This window comes from Oncorhynchus mykiss, unplaced genomic scaffold, assembly GCF_013265735.2.
Source record: "Oncorhynchus mykiss isolate Arlee unplaced genomic scaffold, USDA_OmykA_1.1 un_scaffold_87, whole genome shotgun sequence".
Classification (NCBI taxonomy): Eukaryota; Metazoa; Chordata; class Actinopteri; order Salmoniformes; family Salmonidae; genus Oncorhynchus; species Oncorhynchus mykiss.
The window spans coordinates 1,199,554-1,221,945 of record NW_023493659.1 but is presented as its reverse complement, the minus strand read 5'-3'; the positions used below and the strand labels follow the sequence as shown (position 1 = coordinate 1,221,945).

Sequence of the window (22,392 nt, the reverse complement as noted above, 5' to 3'; positions counted from 1 at the left end):
ATCACACCTGGCTAACTTGATGGGTCCTGTATTCATCTGGTGAAGTGTTCTGTTTAGACATCTAGCTAACTAAACAATTAACCGGCATAATCCCAACTCCTACTACTGGTTCTAAATATCAGAGTAAGAACTCAACGGACACTGTGAAAGCTTAAACCAAGTTTATTCATCCCAAATGATCGAACAGCTGAACCAACAAAAACATTCACAGCACTGATATTTAACCCTTCCTCCTATGCCGAGTCTCCTACACATCTGAACAGCCAATGCATCTCTGTTGCTAGGCAGAACCTTGGTGATATCTGTTCTTCCTCACTTCGTCTGACCTCTAACCCCAAATGGCTCACTCCTCCCCAACTCACGGCTGTCATGGTGACTGGTACCAGACTGTCTCTTCTCCTCGCAGAGGATCCCCAATGGCAAACAATAACATATCCTGACATAATGTAAACCTTATACATTACCCTCCCTCTCTCTGACATAACGTTATACATTACCTACCCTCCCTCCCTCAGTGACATATCCTGACATAATGTAAACGTTATACATTACCCTCCCTCCCCCAGTGACATATCCTGACAATGTAAACGTTATACATTACCCTTCCTCCCTCAGTGACATAATGTAAATGTTATACATTACCCTCCCTCAGTGACATAATGTAAACGTTATACATTACCCCCCCTCCCTCTGACATATCCTTACATAATGTAAACGTTATACATTACCCTCCCTCCCTCAGTGACATATCCTGACATAATGTAAACGTTATACTACCCTCCCTCCCTCAGTGACATATCCTGACATAATGTAAATGTTATACATTACCCTCCCTCCCTCAGTGACAATGTAAACGTTATACATTACCCTCCCTCCCTCAGTGACAATGTAAACGTTATACATTACCCTCCCTCCTGACATATCCTGACAATGTAAACGTTATACATTACCCTCCCTCCCCCAGTGACATATCCTGACATAATGTAAACGTTATACATTACCCTCCCTCCCTCAGTGACATAATGTAAACGTTATACATTACCCTCCCTCCCCCAGTGACATAATGTAAATGTTATACATTACCCTCAGTGACATATCCTGACAATGTAAATGTTATACATTACCCTCCCTCCCCCAGTGACATATCCTGACATAATGTAAACGTTACATTACCCTCCCTCCCTCAGTGACATAATGTAAACGTTATACATTACCCTCCCTCCCTCAGTGACATATCCTGACATAATGTAAACGTTATACATTACCCTCCCTCCCTCAGTGACATAATGTAAACATTATAAATTACCCTCAGTGACATATCCTGACAATGTAAACGTTATACATTACCCTCCCTCAGTGACATATCCTGACATAATGTAAACATTATACATTACCCTCAGTGACATGAATAAGTATATTTCATATTCTCAGAACCCAACAACGCCTTTTATATAATTATTCAACATATCAAATGGCTATGGTAGGCTACAAAACCTTTCATAGAGCTGAAAGCCCACACATTTTCTTCAACAAATTTACCTTTTTCTAGTTTAGTCATGTTGATCTTAGAAGTGTTTACTTTGCAGGTTGACTTGCAATTTCCCGTACATTGGATGGAACAACAGGAAGTATTGACTCTACAGTTAAACCTCTTCATCCACTGGTATCACATTAGATAACTTCATAAAAAATAGTATCCCTTTGAGATGAATTCATGGAAATAGACATAATTTTATCAAACATTAAAATATTAAGAGACTATGGAAATAATTTCTAGTTAGAAACTAGGTGAAAAGACAGTTCCCTTTTGGAGTACAGTAACCATCCTCATCCTGGTTCCCTGAGTGTCTGGCGGAAAGTCATAACACCTTAGACCAGGTGTGTGTCACACCTTGGAGAAGGCTGTTAGCAGGGCTCCAGCGAGAACCAATGAGAACGCCATGCCCAGGATGAGGAAGTTACACCAACCCTGAGGACGAGAGGAGAGGTCATTTAAGCGATTGACCATATACCACACCCTTCTCGGGCATTATTGCTTAATTATGCCACGGCATTGTTGAATACTATTCAATTCTGATTGGCTAGAAGGGCATTCTAAGGGGTAATACCAGACGGACAGGTAGTAAAGATGTTGCACACCTCTGAAGGTGGCAGCTAGCATTATTTTACTGTTGTTGCAGCATCTGAGGACCTAAGGTGATGAACATTCCCTTCTCCTTCTGCTATCTGAGGACCTAAGGTGGTGAACATTCCCTTCTCCTTCTCCTATCTGAGGACCTAAGGAGGTGAACATTCCCTTCTGCTATCTGAGGACCTAAGGAGGTGAACATTCCCGTCTATCTGAGGACCTAAGGAGGTGAACATTCCCTTCTCCTTCTGCTATCTGAGGACCTAAGGTGGTGAACATTCCCTTCTCCTATCTGAGGACCTAAGAAGGTGAACATTCCCTTCTGCTATCTGAGGACCTAAGGTGGTGAACATTCCCTTCTCCTATCTGAGGACCTAAGGTGGTGAACATTCCCTTCTCCTATCTGAGGACCTAAGGTGGTGAACATTCCCTTCTGCTATCTGAGGACCTAAGGTGGTGAACATTCCCTTATCCTATCTGAGGACCTAAGGTGGTGAACATTCCCTTCTCCTTCTGCTATCTGAGGACCTAAGGAGGTGAACATTCACTTCTCCTTCTGCTATCTGAGGACCTAAGGTGGTGAACATTCCCTTCTCCTTCTGCTATCTGAGGACCTAAGGTGGTGAACATTCACTTCTCCTTCTGCTATCTGAGGACCTAAGGTGGTGAACATTCCCTTCTCCTATCTGAGGACCTAAGGTGAACATTCACTTCTCCTATCTGAGGACCTAAGGTGGTGAACATTCACTTCTCCTTCTGCTATCTGAGGACTTAAGGAGTGAACATTCACTTCGTCTCCTATCTGAGGATTTAAGGAGGTGAACATTCACTTCTCCTATCTGAGGACCTAAGGAGGTCAACATTCACTTCTCCTTCTGCTATCTGAGGACCTAAGGAGGTGAACATTCACTTCTGCTATCTGAGGACCTAAGGAGGTGAACATTCACTTCTGCTATCTGAGGACCTAAGGAGGTGAACATTCACTTCTCCTTCTGCTATCTGAGGACCTAAGGTGGTGAACATTCACTTCTTCTCCTTCCTTTAATTTGTTCTTAACTGACTTGCCTAGTTAAATAAATAAAATCTTCCCATGTTTCTCATTTGACCAGCTGTTTTCAGCAACTGGTATTGTTGAAGTCGGTTGTCCTATTGACGTATTTACTAGCCTAGTGTTTGATATGAGATCTCATCTGTCATGAACAGTGTCCTGACGAGAGAGAAGCTTTTCTACGGCGAAATCGCGTCTCATCAGCTCATTGTTTTGATCTGTTTTATTTGCACCAAAGAAAACAAGTGAGGTTGGAAGGCCAAGGACTTATGAAGTCCAGCAACCTAATAAATGGGTTAGGGTTAGTCTTTATATAAATGACTAGTGGGCGTTGTCCCAGCCACGTAGTCTTATTTACAAGATATATATATAAATGACTAGTGGGCGTTGTCCCAACCACGTAGTCTTATTTACAAGATATAGTAGTCAGCGTTTATCCCACCACTTCTCAACCTCATATTCATCATCTCCAGCACCAAACCAGTGTCTCCATGTGAAAACTGTTTATATGATCTGTGACATCACAGGCCAGGACCTAAAGAACGCTTCTCTGTGACATCACAGGCCAGGATCTAAAGAACGCTTCTCTGTGACATCACAGGCCAGGATCTAAAGAACGCTTCTCTGTGACATCACAGGCCAGGATCTAAAGAACGCTTCTCTGTGACATCACAGGCCAGGATCTAAAGAATGCTTCTCATAAATAATTTCACATTTTCGAAATTGATCAAATCTCAAATCTAGTGTAAAGGCATTTTAGAAGCTTTGCCTCCATAGCTAATACCGGACACTCACTCTTCATCGCGCAGTCTTCTAAACTCCCCACTCCATTTAATGACAAGATGTCTAGATGTATTTTTTATCATACTTTTGTAATGTTTTTTTGTGACATGAATCATAATTACAGTCTATCAGGCTGCGTGATCCTCGTAAAGTTACGGGAGAAATACAACTAATGGGACGCAGAACTAAAGGCATTTCACACTCGCACAAATGAGACCAGTTATTTTTCGTATTTGCATTTAATTTCTTTCACTAGCAAATGTGAGTGAACTGCTGGCACTTTAGAGCCCACTGAATGTCCATCTGATGTTCTCTAATGTTAGCTTGAAACAATTAGTGTTTATCTTTCCACAACACACGGAGTCCAAATGGATTTGGCCATGTGTTTACATACAGCTGACAGTCGGTAAACAGCATCACAACAAACAGGAGGAGGGGCAGACACCGGGTAGCTACGTCTAATAGTAATGGATTCATCTCCATGTCTGTTGACACAAACTCAGCATCACAACAAACAGGATGAGGGGCAGACACCGGGTAGCTACGTCTAATAGTAATGGATTCATCTCCATGTCTGTTGACACAAACTCAGCATCACAACAAACAGGATGAGGGGCAGACACCGGGTAGCTACGTCTAATAGTAATGGATTCATCTCCATGTCTGTTGACACAAACTCAGCATCACAACAAACAGGATGAGGGGCAGACACCGGGTAGCTACGTCTAATAGTAATGGATTCATCTCCATGTCTGTTGACACAAACTCAGCATCACAACAAACAGGATGAGGGGCAGAAACGTCTAATAGTAATGGATTCATCTCCATGTCTGTTGACACAAACTCTGTACATGCCTGTGTGTTGCAGCTCGAGAATCGGGATGTTCGATCTACTCAGTGGATTTATTTTTTATAAAAATGTGTACATGGACAAAGAATTGTGGAGTTGGTACCAAAATGCGTGCATGTTGGTATGTCTGATACCAGTCAAAAGTTTGGACACCTACTCATGCAAGGATTTTTCTTTATTTTGACTATTTTCTACATTGCAATATAATAGTGAAGATCAAAACCATGAAATAACACATGGAATCATGTAGTAACCAAAAAAGTGTTAAACAAATCAAAATATATTTTATATATTTGAGATTCTTCAAATAGCCACCCTTTGCCTTGATGACAGCATGGCATTCTCTCAAAGTTTCATGAGTTAGTCACCAGGAATGCATTTCAATTAACAGGTGTGCCTTCTTAATGCGTTTGAGATATTTGTAACTCACAAGTGAAAAAGGTTAACATGTTTCTATAAGTTTGCTTTGGTAATATATGTGGTAACATATTTTGGAATAGAACAGTTACCTACCTTAACCTCCTTAAAGACCACCACTCCCCAAAGAGCTGCAATCAGACCAGGACCCTACAGAGACACACACTCAACACAGTAAAGTGGGGCGGCAGGGTAGCCTAGTGGTTAGAGCGTTTGACTAGTTACTGGAAGGTTGCAAGTTCAAACCCCCGAACTGACTTGCCTAGTTAAATAAAGGTAAAATAAATAAATAACAACAGTACCGCCCTAGTACCGCTGTAGTATTAACACAGTACCGCCCTAGCATCGACACAGTACCGCCGTAGTATTAACACAGTACCGCCCTAGCATCGACACAGTACCGCTGTAGTATTAACATAGTACCGCTGTAGTATTAACACAGTACCGCCCTAGCATCGACACATTAACACAGTACCGCTGTAGTATTAACACAGTACCGCCCTAGTACCGCTGTAGTATTAACGTAGTATTAACACAGTACCGCCCTAGTACCGCTGTAGTATTAACATAGTACCGCCGTAGCATTAACACAGTACCGCCCTAGCATCGACACATTAACACAGTACCGCTGTAGTATTAACACAGTACCGCCGTAGTATTAACACAGTACCGCCCTAGTACCGCTGTAGTATTAACATAGTACCGCCGTAGTATTAACACAGTACCGCCCTAGCATCGACACAGTACCTCTGTAGTATTAACACAGTACCGTACAGTACTACGGCGGTAGTATTAACGGCGGTAGTATTAACACAGTACCGCCGTAGTATTAACACAGTACCGCCGTAGTATTAACACAGTACCGCCGTAGTACTAACATAACATAGTACCGCCGTAGTATTAACACAGTACCGCCCTAGCATCGACACAGTACCTCTGTAGTATTAACACAGTACCGCTGTAGTATTAACACAGTACCGCTGTAGTATTAACACAGTACCGCCGTAGTATTAACACAGTACCGCTGTAGTATTAACACAGTACCGCCGTAGTATTAACACAGTACCGCTGTAGTACTAATGTAGTATTAATATAGTACCGCTGTAGTATTAATATACCGCTGTAGTACTAAATGTAGTATTAATATAGTACCGCTGTAGTAGTAATATAGTACCGCTGTATTAATACTCACCGTGGTTATTATGGGGAAACTGACCACAGCACTCAGGTAGGTGTTGGCCAGAAACCAGCAGCAGGTAGCAATACCCCACATCACCCCAGAGACAAAGCCTGGACGAAAATACAGTGTAAATAACCCAACAATCTAACCAGGCAGTGTAGTCTAGTCTGGGTGTGTGTGTATCAGGTAGTATAGGTACTCTCTAGGTGTGTGTGTGTGTGTACCAGGGAGTATAACTCTCTAGGTGTGTGTACAAGGGAGTATAACTCTCTAGGTGCATGTACCAGGTAGTATTGCTCTAGGTGTATGTGTGTGTACCAGGTAGTATTGCTAGGTGTATGTGTGTGTACCAGGTAGTATTGCTCTAGGTGTATGTGTGTGTACCAGGTAGTATTGCTCTAGGTATATGTGTGTACCAGGTAGTATTGCTCTAGGTGTATGTGTGTGTACCAGGTATTATTGCTCTAGGTGTATGTGTGTGTACCAGGTAGTATTGCTCTAGGTGTATGTGTGTGTACCAGGTAGTATTGCTCTAGGTGTATGTGTGTGTACCAGGTATTATTGCTCTAGGTGTATGTGTGTGTACCAGGTAGTATTGCTCTAGGTGTATGTGTGTGTACCAGGTATTATTGCTCTAGGTGTATGTGTGTGTACCAGGTATTATTGCTCTAGGTGTATGTGTGTGTACCAGGTAGTATTGCTCTAGGTGTATGTGTGTGTACCAGGTAGTATTGCTCTAGGTGTATGTGTGTGTACCAGGTAGTATTGCTCTAGGGTAGACTCTAGGTGTGTGTGTACCAGGTAGTATTGCTCTAGGGTAGACTCTAGGTGTGTGTACCAGGTAGTATTGCTCTAGGGTAGACTCTAGGTTTGTTCTTCATGGCAGCGCAGTAGATCAGGAAGTAGACCGTACTGGTCAGGAATATCCCACTGAACTGGGCAAACACATAGTCCAGATCTAGACACACACACACACACAGAGAGGAAAGAAAATATCAGCCAGGTGCTGCTGGAGATAGAGATGTATAGAGATCACAACGTATCCCTGCCATTATGGTGGCACCATAGAGATGTATAGAGATCACAACATTGTATCTATGCCGTTATGGTGGCACCATAGAGATGTATAGAGATCACAATGTATCCCTGCCGTTATGGTGGCACCATAGAGATGTATAGAGATCACAACATTGTATCTATGCTGTTATGGTGGCACCATAGAGATCACAACATTGTATCTATGCTGTTATGGTGGCACCATAGAGATCACAACATTGTATCTATGCTGTTATGGTGGCACCATAGAGATCACAACATTGTATTTATGCTGTTATGGAGGCACCATAGAGATCACAACATTGTATCTATGCTGTTATGGTGGCACCATAGAGATCACAACATTGTATCTATGCTGTTATGGTGGCACCATAGAGATCACAACATTGTATCTATGCTGTTATGGTGGCACCATAGAGATCACAACATTGTATCTATGCTGTTATGGTGGCACCATAGAGATCACAACATTGTATCTATGCTGTTATGGTGGCACCATAGAGATCACATCATTGTATCTATGCTGTTATGGTGGCACCATAGAGATCACAACATTGTATCTATGCTGTTATGGTGGCACCATAGAGATCACAACATTGTATCTATGCTGTTATGGTGGCACCATAGAGATGTATAGAGATCACAACATTGTATCTATGCTGTTATGGTGGCACCATAGAGATGTATAGAGATCACAACATTGTATCTATGCTGTTATGGTGGCACCATAGAGATGTATAGAGATCACAACATTGTATCTATGCTGTTATGGTGGCACCATAGAGATGTATAGAGATCACAACATTGTATCTATGCTGTTATGGTGGCACCATAGAGATGTATAGAGATCACAACATTGTACCTATGCTGTTATGGTGGCACCATAGAGATGTATAGAGATCACAACATTGTATCTATGCTGTTATGGTGGCACCATAGAGATGTATAGAGATCACAACATTGTATCTATGCTGTTATGGTGGCACCATAGAGATGTATAGAGATCACAACATTGTATCTATGCTGTTATGGTGGCACCATAGAGATCACAACATTGTATCTATGCTGTTATGGTGGCACCATAGAGATCACAACATTGTATCTATGCTGTTATGGTGGCACCATAGAGATCACAACATTGTATCTATGCTGTTATGGTGGCACCATAGAGATCACAACATTGTATCTATGCTGTTATGGTGGCACCATAGAGATCACAACATTGTATCTATGCTGTTATGGTGGCACCATAGAGATCACAACATTGTATCTATGCTGTTATGGTGGCACCATAGAGATCACAACATTGTATCTATGCTGTTATGGTGGCACCATAGAGATCACAACATTGTATCTATGCTGTTATGGTGGCACCATAGACATCACAACATTGTATCTATGCTGTTATGGTGGCACCATAGAGATCACAACATTGTATCTATGCTGTTATGGTGGCACCATAGAGATCACAACATTGTATCTATGCTGTTATGGTGGCACCATAGAGATCACAACATTGTATCTATGCTGTTATGGTGGCACCATAGAGATCACATCATTGTATCTATGCTGTTATGGTGGCACCATAGAGATCACAACATTGTATCTATGCTGTTATGGTGGCACCATAGAGATCACAACATTGTATCTATGCTGTTATGGTGGCACCATAGAGATGTATAGAGATCACAACATTGTATCTATGCTGTTATGGTGGCACCATAGAGATGTATAGAGATCACAACATTGTATCTATGCTGTTATGGTGGCACCATAGAGATGTATAGAGATCACAACATTGTATCTATGCTGTTATGGTGGCCCCATAGAGATGTATAGAGATCACAACATTGTATCTATGTTGTTATGGTGGCACCATAGAGATGTATAGAGATCACAACATTGTATCTGTTGTTATGGTGGCACCATAGAGATGTATAGAGATCACAACATTGTATCTATGCTGTTATGGTGGCACCATAGAGATGTATAGAGATCACAACATTGTATCTATGCTGTTATGGTGGCACCATAGAGATGTATAGAGATCACAACATTGTATCTATGCTGTTATGGTGGCACCATAGAGATGTATAGATATCACAACATTGTATCTATGCTGTTATGGTGGCACCATAGAGATGTATAGAGATCACAACATTGTATCTATGCTGTTATGGTGGCACCATAGAGATGTATAGATATCACAACATTGTATCTATGCTGTTATGGTGGCACCATAGAGATGTATAGAGATCACAACATTGTATCTATGCTGTTATGGTGGCACCATAGAGATGTATAGAGATCACAACATTGTATCTATGCTGTTATGGTGGCACCATAGAGATGTATAGAGATCACAACATTGTATCTATGCTGTTATGGTGGCACCATAGAGATGTATAGAGATCACAACATTGTATCTATGCTGTTATGGTGGCACCATAGAGATTGTAATGTTGTATCTCCATTTCAAAGTAGTACATTTTCTTCTTCTTTTGATGTTTGAAAAAAGTGCAAAGCTGTTGGTGATTTACCACCACCTGCAGTGCTGGAGCCATGAACTGAATCTTTTGACATAAATGTATTGTGGCCACTAGATGGCGGTCATATAGCTTAAAGCCATTTACAAACCATGCAACTCAATGTGAAGAAGATAATGCTCAAGGCCGGCCTGCTCATTAGGCAGGATTAGGCACTAAACCAAGACGCACCTTTTTATTTTATTTAACCTTTATTTAACTAGGCAAGTCAGTTAAGAACAAATTATTATTTTCAATGACGGCCTAGGAACGAACAGTTAACAGCCTGTTCAGGGGCAGAACGACAGATTTGTACCTTGTCAGCTCGGGGGTTTGAACTTGAAACCTTCCGGTTACTAGTCCAGTTCTAACCACTAGGCTACCCTGCTGCCCCACCTCCAACAATAACTAAAATCTCTAATAATTCTGCCCAAAAACAAAAGCCAATCTCTCTCAGTGAGGGGGAGAGATGGGTAATGCAGCTGAAGGAGAGTGACGGGTAATGCAGCAGTGAGGGGGAGAGACGGGTAATGCAGCTGTGAAGGGGAGAGATGGGTAATGCAGCTGTGAAGGGGAGAGACGGGTAATGCAGCTGTGAAGGGGAGAGACGGGTAATGCATCGGTGAGGGGGAGAGACGGGTAATGCAGCTGTGAAGGGGAGAGACAGGTAATGCAGCTGTGAGGGGGAGAGACGGGTAATGAGGCGGTGAGGGGGAGAGACGGGTAATGCGGCTGTGAAGGGGAGAGACGGGTAATGCAGCTGTGAGGGGGAGAGACGGGTAATGCAGCGGTGAAGGGGAGAGACGGGTAATGCAGCAGTGAGGGGGAGAGACGGGTAATGCAGCGGTGAGGGGGAGAGACGGGTAATGCAGCGGTGAGGGGGAGAGACGGGTAATGCAGCGGTGAGGGGGAGAGACGGGTAATGCAGCTGTGAAGGGGAGAGACGGGTAATGCAGCTGTGAAGGGGAGAGACGGGTAATGCAGCAGTGAGGGGGAGAGACGGGTAATGCAGCGGTGAGGGGGAGAGACGGGTAATGCAGCAGTGAGGGGGAGAGACGGGTAATGCAGCAGTGAAGGGGAGAGACGGGTAATGCAGCTGTGAAGGGGAGAGACGGGTAATGCAGCTGTGAAGGGGAGAGACGGGTAATGCAGCTGTGAAGGGGAGAGACGGGTAATGCAGCTGTGAGGGGGAGATACGGGTAATGCAGCTGTGAGGGGGAGATACGGGTAATGCAGCTGTGAGGGGGAGAGACGGGTAATGCAGCTGTGAGGGGGAGAGACGGGTAATGCAGCGGTGAGGGGGAGAGACGGGTAATGCAGCGGTGAGGGGGAGAGACGGGTAATGCAGCAGTGAGGGGGAGAGACGGGTAATGCAGCAGTGAGGGGGAGAGACGGGTAATGAGCGGTGAGGGGGAGAGACGGGTAATGAGGCGGTGAGGGGGAGAGACGGGTAATGCGGCTGTGAGGGGGAGAGACGGGTAATGCGGCTGTGAGGGGGAGAGACGGGTAATGCGGCTGTGAGGGGGAGAGACGGTTAATGCGGCTGTGAAGGGGCGAGACGGGTAATGCAGCAGTGAGGGGGAGAGACGGGTAATGCAGCAGTGAGGGGGAGAGACGGGTAATGCAGCAGTGAGGGGGAGAGACGGGTAATGCAGCGGTGAAGGGGAGAGACGGGTAATGCAGCTGTGAAGGGGAGAGACGGGTAATGCAGCTGAAGGGGAGAGACGGGTAATGCAGCTGTGAAGGGGAGAGACGGGTAATGCAGCTGAAGGGGAGAGACGGGTAATGCAGCTGAAGGGGAGAGACGGGTAATGCAGCAGAAGGAGAGAGACGGGTAATGCAGCTGTGAGGGGGAGAGACGGGTAATGCAGCTGTGAGGGTGAGAGACGGGTAATGCAGCTGTGAGGGGGAGAGACGGGTAATGCAGCAGTGAAGGGGAGAGACGGGTAATGCAGCGGTGAAGGGGAGAGTCGGGTAATCCAGCTGTGAAGGGGAGAGTCGGGTAATGCAGCTGTGAAGGGGAGAGTCGGGTAATGCAGCGGTGAAGGGGAGAGACGGGTAATGCAGCGGTGAAGGGGAGAGACGGGTAATGCAGCTGTGAGGGGGAGAGACTGGTAATGCAGCGGTGACTGGGAGAGACAGGTAATGCATCGGTGAAGGGGAGAGACAGGTAATGCAGCTGAAGGAGAGAGATGGGTAATGCAGCCGAAGGAGAGAGACGGGTAATGCAGCGGTGAGGGTGAGAGACGGGTAATGCAGCTGAAGGAGAGAGACGGGTAATGCAGCTGAAGGAGAGAGACTGGTAATGCAGCGGTGAGGGTGAGAGACGGGTAACGCAGCTGAAGGAGAGAGATGGGTAATGCAGCCGAAGGAGAGAGACGGGTAATGCAGCGGTGAGGGTGAGAGACGGGTAATGCAGCTGAAGGAGAGAGACGGGTAATGCAGCTGAAGGAGAGAGACGGGTAATGCAGCAGTGAGGGGGAGAGACGGGTAATGCAGCGGTGAAGGGGAGAGACGGGTAATGCAGCTGTGAAGGGGAGAGACGGGTAATGCAGCTGAAGGGGAGAGACGGGTAATGCAGCTGTGAAGGGGAGAGACGGGTAATGCAGCTGAAGGGGAGAGACGGGTAATGCAGCTGAAGGGGAGAGACGGGTAATGCAGCAGAAGGAGAGAGACGGGTAATGCAGCTGTGAGGGGGAGAGACGGGTAATGCAGCTGTGAGGGTGAGAGACGGGTAATGCAGCTGTGAGGGGGAGAGACGGGTAATGCAGCAGTGAAGGGGAGAGACGGGTAATGCAGCGGTGAAGGGGAGAGTCGGGTAATCCAGCTGTGAAGGGGAGAGTCGGGTAATGCAGCTGTGAAGGGGAGAGTCGGGTAATGCAGCGGTGAAGGGGAGAGACGGGTAATGCAGCGGTGAAGGGGAGAGACGGGTAATGCAGCTGTGAGGGGGAGAGACTGGTAATGCAGCGGTGACTGGGAGAGACAGGTAATGCATCGGTGAAGGGGAGAGACAGGTAATGCAGCTGAAGGAGAGAGATGGGTAATGCAGCCGAAGGAGAGAGACGGGTAATGCAGCGGTGAGGGTGAGAGACGGGTAATGCAGCTGAAGGAGAGAGACGGGTAATGCAGCTGAAGGAGAGAGACGGGTAATGCAGCGGTGAGGGTGAGAGACGGGTAACGCAGCTGAAGGAGAGAGATGGGTAATGCAGCCGAAGGAGAGAGACGGGTAATGCAGCTGTGAGGGTGAGAGACGAGTAATGCAGCTGAAGGAGAGAGACGGGTAATGCAGCTGAAGGAGAGAGACGGGTAATGCAGCGGTGAGGGGGAGAGACGGGTAATGCAGCTGAAGGAGAGAGACGGGTAATGCAGCTGAAGGAGAGAGACGGGTAATGCAGCCGAAGGAGAGAGACGGGTAATGCAGCCGAAGGAGAGAGACGGGTAATGCAGCCGAAGGAGAGAGACGGGTAATGCAGCCGAAGGAGAGAGACGGGTAATGCAGCCGAAGGAGAGAGACGGGTAATGCAGCTGAAGGAGGGAGACGGGTAATGCAGCGGTGAGGGGGAGAGACGGGTAAGGCAGCCGAAGGGGAGAGACGGGTAATGCAGCGGTGAGGGGGAGAGACGGGTAATGCAGCCGAAGGGGAGAGACGGGTAATGCAGCCGAAGGGGAGAGACGGGTAATGCAGCCAAAGGAGAGAGACGGGTAATGCAGCCGAAGGAGAGAGACGGGTAATGCAGCTGAAAGAGAGAGACGGGTAATGCAGCTGAAGGAGAGAGACGGGTAATGCAGATGAAGGAGAGAGACGGGTAATGCAGCTGAAGGAGAGAGACGGGTAATGCAGCAGTGAGGGGGAGAGACGGGTAATGCAGCTGTGAAGGGGAGAGACGGGTAATGCAGCCGTGAAGGGGAGAGACGGGTAATGCAGCCGAAGGAGAGAGACGGGTAATGCAGCCGAAGGAGAGAGACGGGTAATGCAGCCGAAGGAGAGAGACGGGTAATGCAGCCGAAGGAGAGAGACGGGTAATGCAGCCGAAGGAGAGAGACGGGTAATGCAGCCGAAGGAGAGAGACGGGTAATGCAGCCGAAGGAGAGAGACGGGTAATGCAGCCGAAGGAGAGAGACGGGTAATGCAGCCGAAGGAGAGAGACGGGTAATGCAGCCGAAGGAGAGAGACGGGTAATGCAGCTGAAGGAGAGAGACGGGTAATGCAACTGAAGGAGAGAGACGGGTAATGCAGATGAAGGAGAGAGACGGGTAATGCAGCTGAAGGAGAGAGACGGGTAATGCAGCTGAAAGAGAGAGACGGGTAATGCAGCTGAAGGAGAGAGACGGGTAATGCAGATGAAGGAGAGAGACGGGTAATGCAGCTGAAGGAGAGTGACGGGTAATGCAGCAGTGAGGGGGAGAGACGGGTAATGCAGCTGTGAAGGGGAGAGATGGGTAATGCAGCTGTGAAGGGGAGAGACGGGTAATGCAGCTGTGAGGGGGAGAGACGGGTAATGCAGCGGTGAGGGGGAGAGACGGGTAATGCAGCTGTGAAGGGGAGAGACAGGTAATGCAGCTGTGAGGGGGAGAGACGGGTAATGAGGCGGTGAGGGGGAGAGACGGGTAATGCGGCTGTGAAGGGGAGAGACGGGTAATGCAGCTGTGAGGGGGAGAGACGGGTAATGCAGCGGTGAAGGGGAGAGACGGGTAATGCAGCAGTGAGGGGGAGAGACGGGTAATGCAGCGGTGAGGGGGAGAGACGGGTAATGCAGCGGTGAGGGGGAGAGACGGGTAATGCAGCGGTGAGGGGGAGAGACGGGTAATGCAGCTGTGAAGGGGAGAGACGGGTAATGCAGCGGTGAAGGGGAGAGACGGGTAATGCAGCAGTGAGGGGGAGAGACGGGTAATGCAGCGGTGAGGGGGAGAGACGGGTAATGCAGCAGTGAGGGGGAGAGACGGGTAATGCAGCTGTGAGGGGGAGAGACGGGTAATGCAGCAGTGAGGGGGAGAGACGGGTAATGCAGCAGTGAGGGGGAGAGACGGGTAATGCAGCGGTGAGGGGGAGAGACGGGTAATGCAGCAGTGAGGGGGAGAGACGGGTAATGCAGCAGTGAGGGGGAGAGACGGGTAATGAGCGGTGAGGGGGAGAGACGGGTAATGAGGCGGTGAGGGGGAGAGACGGGTAATGCGGCTGTGAGGGGGAGAGACGGGTAATGCGGCTGTGAGGGGGAGAGACGGGTAATGCGGCTGTGAGGGGGAGAGACGGGTAATGCGGCTGTGAGGGGGAGAGACGGGTAATGCGGCTGTGAGGGGGAGAGACGGGTAATGCGGCTGTGAGGGGGAGAGACGGTTAATGCGGCTGTGAAGGGGCGAGACGGGTAATGCAGCAGTGAGGGGGAGAGACGGGTAATGCAGCAGTGAGGGGGAGAGACGGGTAATGCAGCGGTGAAGGGGAGAGACGGGTAATGCAGCTGTGAAGGGGAGAGACGGGTAATGCAGCTGAAGGGGAGAGACGGGTAATGCAGCTGTGAAGGGGAGAGACGGGTAATGCAGCTGTGAAGGGGAGAGACGGGTAATGCAGCTGAAGGGGAGAGACGGGTAATGCAGCTGAAGGGGAGAGACGGGTAATGCAGCAGAAGGAGAGAGACGGGTAATGCAGCTGTGAGGGGGAGAGACGGGTAATGCAGCTGTGAGGGTGAGAGACGGGTAACGCAGCTGTGAGGGGGAGAGACGGGTAATGCAGCAGTGAAGGGGAGAGACGGGTAATGCAGCGGTGAAGGGGAGAGTCGGGTAATCCAGCTGTGAAGGGGAGAGTCGGGTAATGCAGCTGTGAAGGGGAGAGTCGGGTAATGCAGCGGTGAAGGGGAGAGACGGGTAATGCAGCGGTGAAGGGGAGAGACGGGTAATGCAGCTGTGAGGGGGAGAGACTGGTAATGCAGCGGTGACTGGGAGAGACAGGTAATGCAGCTGAAGGAGAGAGATGGGTAATGCAGCCGAAGGAGAGAGACGGGTAATGCAGCGGTGAGGGTGAGAGACGGGTAATGCAGCTGAAGGAGAGAGACGGGTAATGCAGCTGAAGGAGAGAGACGGGTAATGCAGCGGTGAGGGTGAGAGACGGGTAACGCAGCTGAAGGAGAGAGACGGGTAATGCAGCCGAAGGAGAGAGACGGGTAATGCAGCGGTGAGGGTGAGAGACGGGTAATGCAGCTGAAGGAGAGAGACGGGTAATGCAGCTGAAGGAGAGAGACGGGTAATGCAGCGGTGAGGGGGAGAGACGGGTAATGCAGCTGAAGGAGAGAGACGGGTAATGCAGCTGAAGGAGAGAGACGGGTAATGCAGCCGAAGGAGAGAGACGGGTAATGCAGCCAAAGGAGAGAGACGGGTAATGCAGCCGAAGGAGAGAGACGGGTAATGCAGCTGAAGGAGGGAGACGGGTAATGCAGCGGTGAGGGGGAGAGACGGGTAAGGCAGCCGAAGGGGAGAGACGGGTAATGCAGCGGTGAGGGGGAGAGACGGGTAATGCAGCCGAAGGGGAGAGACGGGTAATGCAGCCGAAGGGGAGAGACGGGTAATGCAGCCGAAGGAGAGAGACGGGTAATGCAGCCGAAGGAGAGAGACGGGTAATGCAGCCGAAGGAGAGAGACGGGTAATGCAGCCGAAGGAGAGAGACAGGTAATGCAGCTGAAGGAGAGAGACGGGTAATGCAACTGAAGGAGAGAGACGGGTAATGCAGCTGAAGGAGAGAGACGGGTAATGCAGATGAAGGAAAGAGACGGGTAATGCAGCTGAAAGAGAGAGACGGGTAATGCAGCTGAAGGAGAGAGACGGGTAATGCAGATGAAGGAGAGAGACGGGTAATGCAGCTGAAGGAGAGAGACGGGTAATGCAGCTGAAGGAGAGAGACGGGTAATGCAGCTGAAGGAGAGAGACGGGTAATGCGGCTGAAGGAGGGAGACGGGTAATGCAGTTGTGACTGGGAGAGACGGGTAATGCAGTTGTGACGTACCAAACTGGCTTGCCCCGGTGAAGTGGCTGTCATGATGTGCTGCGTGGTTCTTAATGTAGAGAACTGGAACAAAAGAGGTACCGTACAACAAACCTGCTGCCACAGCTAGGAGAGAACCACTGGAGGGAGAGGGGGGAGAGAGAGAGGGGAGAGGGGGGAGAGATTAGAAAACACAGCTAGGAGAGAACCACTGGAAGGAGAGGGGGGAGAGAGAGAGAGGGAGAGAGATTAGAAAACACAGCTAGGAGAGAACCACTGGAGTGGGAGAGGGGGGAGAGAGAGAGAGGGAGAGAGAGATTAGAAAACACAGCTAGGAGAGAACCACTGGAGGGAGAGGGGGGAGAGAGAGAGAGAGGGGGGAGAGATTAGAAAACACAGCTAGGAGAGAACCACTGGAGGGAGAGGGGGGAGAGAGAGAGAGAGGGGGGAGAGATTAGAAAACACAGCTAGGAGAGAACCACTGGAGGGAGAGGGGGGAGAGAGAGAGGGAGGGGAGAGAGATTAGAAAACACAGCTAGGAGAGAACCACTGGAGGGGGAGGGGGGAGAGAGAGAGAGAGGGGGGAGAGATTAGAAAACACAGCTAGGAGAGAACCACTGGAGGGAGAGAGAGGGGAGAGAGAGGGGGAGAGAGATTAGAAAACACTGCTAGGAGAGAACCACTGGAGGGGGAGAGAGGGGGGAGAGAGAGGGAGAGGGGGGAGAGAGATTAGAAAACACAGCTAGGAGAGAACCACTGGAGGGAGAGAGAGGGAGAGAGAGGGAGAGGGGGGAGAGAGAGAGAGGGGGGAGAGATTAGAAAACACAGCTAGGAGAGAACCACTGGAGGGGGAGAGAGGGGGGAGAGAGAGGGAGAGAGATTAGAAAACACAGCTAGGACAGAACCACTGGAGGGAGAGGGGGGAGAGAGAGAAAGAGGGGGAGAGAGATTAGAAAACACAGCTAGGAGAGAACCACTGGAGGGAGAGATTAGAAAACAGCTAGGAGAGAACCACTGGAGGGAGAGGGGGGAGAGAGAGAGGGGGAGAGATTAGAAAACACAGCTAGGAGAGAACCACTGGAGGGAGAGAGATTAGAAAACTCTGAGAAATGAAAAGCTGGCCAAAAAGTATGTGGGCACCTGCCTGTCTAACATCTCATTCCAAAATCACGGGCATTAATATGGAGCTGCTATAACAGCCTCCACTCTTCTGGGAAGGCGTTCCACTAGATGTTGGAACATTGCTGTGGGGACTTGCTTCCATTCAGCCACAAGAGCATTAGTGAGGTCGAGCACTGATATTGGGTGAATAGGCCTGGCTCGTAGTCATCGTGCCAAGGCTGACAGTCCCTTTACCCTCTTGTACTAGGCTGACAGTCCCTTTATCCTCTTGTACTAGGCTGACAGTCCCTTTATCCTCTTGTACTAGGCTGACAGTCCCTTTATCCTCTTGTACTAGGCTGACAGTCCCTTTATCCTCTTGTTCTAGGCTGACAGTCCCTTTATCCTCTTGTACTAGGCTGACAGTCCCTTTATCCTCTTGTACTAGGCTGACAGTCCCTTTATCCTCTTGTACTAGGCTGACAGTCCCTTTATCCTCGTTCTAGGCTGACAGTCCCTTTATCCTCGTTCTAGGCTGACAGTCCCTTTATCCTCTTGTTCTAGGCTGACAGTCCCTTTATCCTCTTGTTCTAGGCTGACAGTCCCTTTATCCTCTTGTACTAGGCTGACAGTCCCTTTATCCTCTTGTACTAGGCTGACAGTCCCTTTATCCTCTTGTACTAGGCAGTGATTTTCTGCTCAAGCAGTGCAAGCCTCCCGCTCTGCAAATGTTAAGCGTGTCGAGCATATGTTAAGATACGTACACCAGTCGTTTGGTCCGCGGTCTTAGTGTGTCAACCCACGAGTCATCAGACGACGTCCCACCATCTGCATTTACACACTGCACACACACACACACACACACACACACACAGTATTAAAATCTGCTCCACATTGATCAGCATCCAGACTGCTGTAGAGTGACTCAGGCTAGGAACAGCAGTGTGTCTCACGCCGTCTATGAGTAGTGGCTCCTCCTCTTCTGGTCTGGAGGACTGACTGTGAACATCACTCTTCACAAAGAAGAAGATCACAGCACTGAGGAGAGAGAGCACGGTTACACACCATGTTACATACTACATACCCTGTTACACACACTGTTACACACCATGTTACATACTACACACCCTGTTACACACCCTGTTCCACACCACCAAACACCCTGTTACACACCCTGTTCCACACCCTGTTACACACCCTGTTCCACACCCTGTTCCACACCACCATACTCCCTGTTCCACACCACCAAACACCCTGTTCCACACCACCAAACACCCTGTTCCACACCACCAAACACCCTGTTACACACCCTGTTCCACACCCTGTTACACACCACCACACACCCTGTTCCACACCCTGTTCCACACCCTGTTCCACACCACCAAACACCCTGTTACACGCCATACTCCCTGTTCCACACCACCAAACACCCTGTTCCACACCAAACACCCTGTTACACACCACCAAACACCCTGTTCCACACCACCAAACACCCTGTTCCACACCACCAAACACCCTGTTCCACACCACCAAACACCCTGTTCCACACCATAATCCCTGTTACACACCACCAAACACCCCGTTACACACCACCAAACACCCTGTTACACACCACCAAACACCCTGTTACACACCACCAAACACCCTGTTCCACACCACCAAACACCCTGTTCCACACCACCAAACACCCTGTTACACACCACCAAACACCCTGTTACACACCAAACACCCTGTTACACACCACCAAACACCCTGTTACACACCACCACACACCCTGTTACACACCAAACACCCTGTTACACACCAAACACCCTGTTACACACCAAACACCCTGTTACACACCACCATACACCCTGTTCCACACCACCAAACACCCTGTTACACACCACCATACACCCTGTTACACACCACCATACTCCCTGTTACACACCAAACACCCTGTTACACACCACCAAACACCCTGTTCCACACCACCACACACCCTGTTACACACTACCATACACCTTATTCCACACCCTGTTCCACACCACCAAACACCCTGTTACACATCCCTCCACGTTACACACCCCGTTATACTCCCCCCGCTACGCCCCACCACCACAAAAACACCCCTCATTACCTGAGCAGACAGCATCCTGCTCCACAGTAGTTGAGTGTTGGGTTAGAAACTTCCTCAGCATCGATCCCAAACCAGCCAAACCTAGAGATACACACACAGTGTATTGTAAGGGTGTGTGAGGTGTGTGTGTATCTCTAGGTTTGGCTGGTGTGTGTGCGGTGTGTGTGCGCGCGTACCTGGAGCTTGCCCAACCAATGAGGAGGTTGAAAGAGGCCCAGATGAGGAGGCCCAGACCCAGACCGATGGTTTTCACTATGGGGACCACCGTGATGTTACCTACACACACACACAGATTAAATACTTACCTGTAGCCCAAAGGGCCCCCCCCCCCCCCCCCGCCCCTCCCCCAGCATGGCTAGAGGTATACTGACCTGTAGCCCAGATGCCCCCCCCCCCCCCCCCCAGCATGGCTAGAGGTATACTGACCTGCAGCCCAGATGCCGCCCCCCCCCCAGCATGGCTAGAGGTATACTGACCTGTAGCCCAGATGCCGCCCCCCCCAGCATGGCTAGAGGTATACTGACCTGTAGCCCAGATGGCCCCCCCCAGCATGGCTAGCGGCCAGAAGGTGGGAGACCCCAGAATAATGTTGACCACCAGAGATACGCTCCAGACTGCTGCACACAGCACCCACTGGAAGAACAGACCTGCAACACACACACACAACAAATCAAATGTTATTGGTCACATACACCTGCGGTACCACACTGCCAACAGCCGTAGCAAAGGTGAGTTGGACACACTTGGGGTGCATTCAGCAGGACACAGTGTTTTGGAAATGTTCAGATATAAATAGGCTGTGTGTGTGGGGGGGATACAATGTATAATAAGGAATCACATGAGCTCTATTCATGGTATTTCTTGGTTTGGCAAATGCCTTTCTTACTAAACAGGATCATTGATTAGTGATGACGTAGCCTAATCAATCAGTGATCGATAAGTATTACACAATAAGGAAAGTTGCGTTTGGAAAGTCTCGGGAACAGTGGAAAGTTCAGAACACATAACATGTAATGTACAGGAAAGAAGGTTAAACCATGTCAAGTTACCAGACCCACGAAACACCAGGAATAAACCAAGTGTTGTCTTTTAAAGCCTTTTAACCGGTCCCCGGTTAACACGTTGAGTAAACTAACTAACGTTAGTTCTTTAGGCGTTGAACTCATTATACATTTGTCTCGCTTCGTCCTTACCGTCTCCGGTGGGTATCTTCTTCACGGGGACAAAGTTAGAACCGTAAAACAGAACGGCCACCCCGCACGAGACGAAGCCGTAGGTTAGGTCGGTGCCGTTGGACGAGTTAGTCACGAGCTGCACCGAATACTTCCCGAGTTGTCCGGTATTCTCACCTGAAACAAGCACAAACTGGTCTGACACAGTAGTAGCCCATACAGATCCGTAGGAAATGACAAGAGACCTACGGTAACAAACCTGTAGATGTGTTCAATTCGGCGTCACATTGTACCGCCTGTAGTGTCGCTAGGAGCAGACATACACTGCTAACAACACTCAACAATAACATGACCGCAGAGACGACTAGATACGAGCTGACTACTAACCTAGGCTACATTAACCAGCTGTTTCAATATACTACTTAGACGTTAACGGTGTAGACCGGTTCTACAACTCTGCAAGGTACTGACAACTGCGGTGCAGAGGAGTTACACTTCCGTGTACATCACATGACCACCGTGCAGTTCGTTTTGCACCGCTGGGCAATATTAACCCCAAAGATGGTGGATAAATAAGAGTTTTACTCAGGCCGTTTTACCATTGGATAATTTTTTTGTTGTCAATGTTCCTGTCAGTGTAAGTTTCCTCTTTCTGCTTTTCCCGTGTGAGCTCCTGGTTCCTCCATAATATCTGTCATGCTCACGCAAGAGAGGGAACAGCTGGCTCTGGGTCTACTTGTTGGACGCGTTCGAGCAGATTACTTTTATCAAAGGTGGTCACCACCATGTTGGTCACAGTCTTTTAAAGTGTGTTGCATTATGGGAATAAAAATTGTCCGACTTGCACCTACATTTTGACTCCATGAACTTTACAAAAATCATGTGATCAAAGGTCATGAAGTTCTGACTGCAGTCGGCTGCAAGTTTCTGCAGTTGACCCTGAAGCCATCGCTGCATTGTGGGAGGATCTATTGTCAACCAATCATTAGGGTGTTTTCGTTTGACCCACGCAAACCTGACCAAAGACATGACTGAAACAGGAA

General features: G+C 48.6%; 1 protein-coding gene across 1 annotated transcript; it reads right to left on the bottom strand.

Moving 5' to 3' along the window:
* Positions 1–1,313: 1,313 nt before the first annotated feature.
* LOC118947006 (transmembrane protein 144-like) lies at positions 1,314–21,932 on the bottom strand. Its single transcript, XM_036971995.1, has 12 exons — positions 21,609–21,932; positions 21,371–21,526; positions 20,702–20,824; positions 20,354–20,453; positions 20,178–20,258; positions 19,012–19,096; positions 18,823–18,899; positions 16,979–17,097; positions 7,245–7,364; positions 6,419–6,516; positions 5,323–5,376; positions 1,314–1,969 (listed from the first exon to the last, which is right to left on the bottom strand). Exons 1-12 carry the CDS (start codon positions 21,697–21,699, stop codon positions 1,886–1,888), a joined length of 1,188 nt encoding a protein of 395 aa, XP_036827890.1. The 5' UTR covers positions 21,700–21,932; the 3' UTR covers positions 1,314–1,885.
* Between the last annotated feature and the right edge of the window lie 460 nt (positions 21,933–22,392).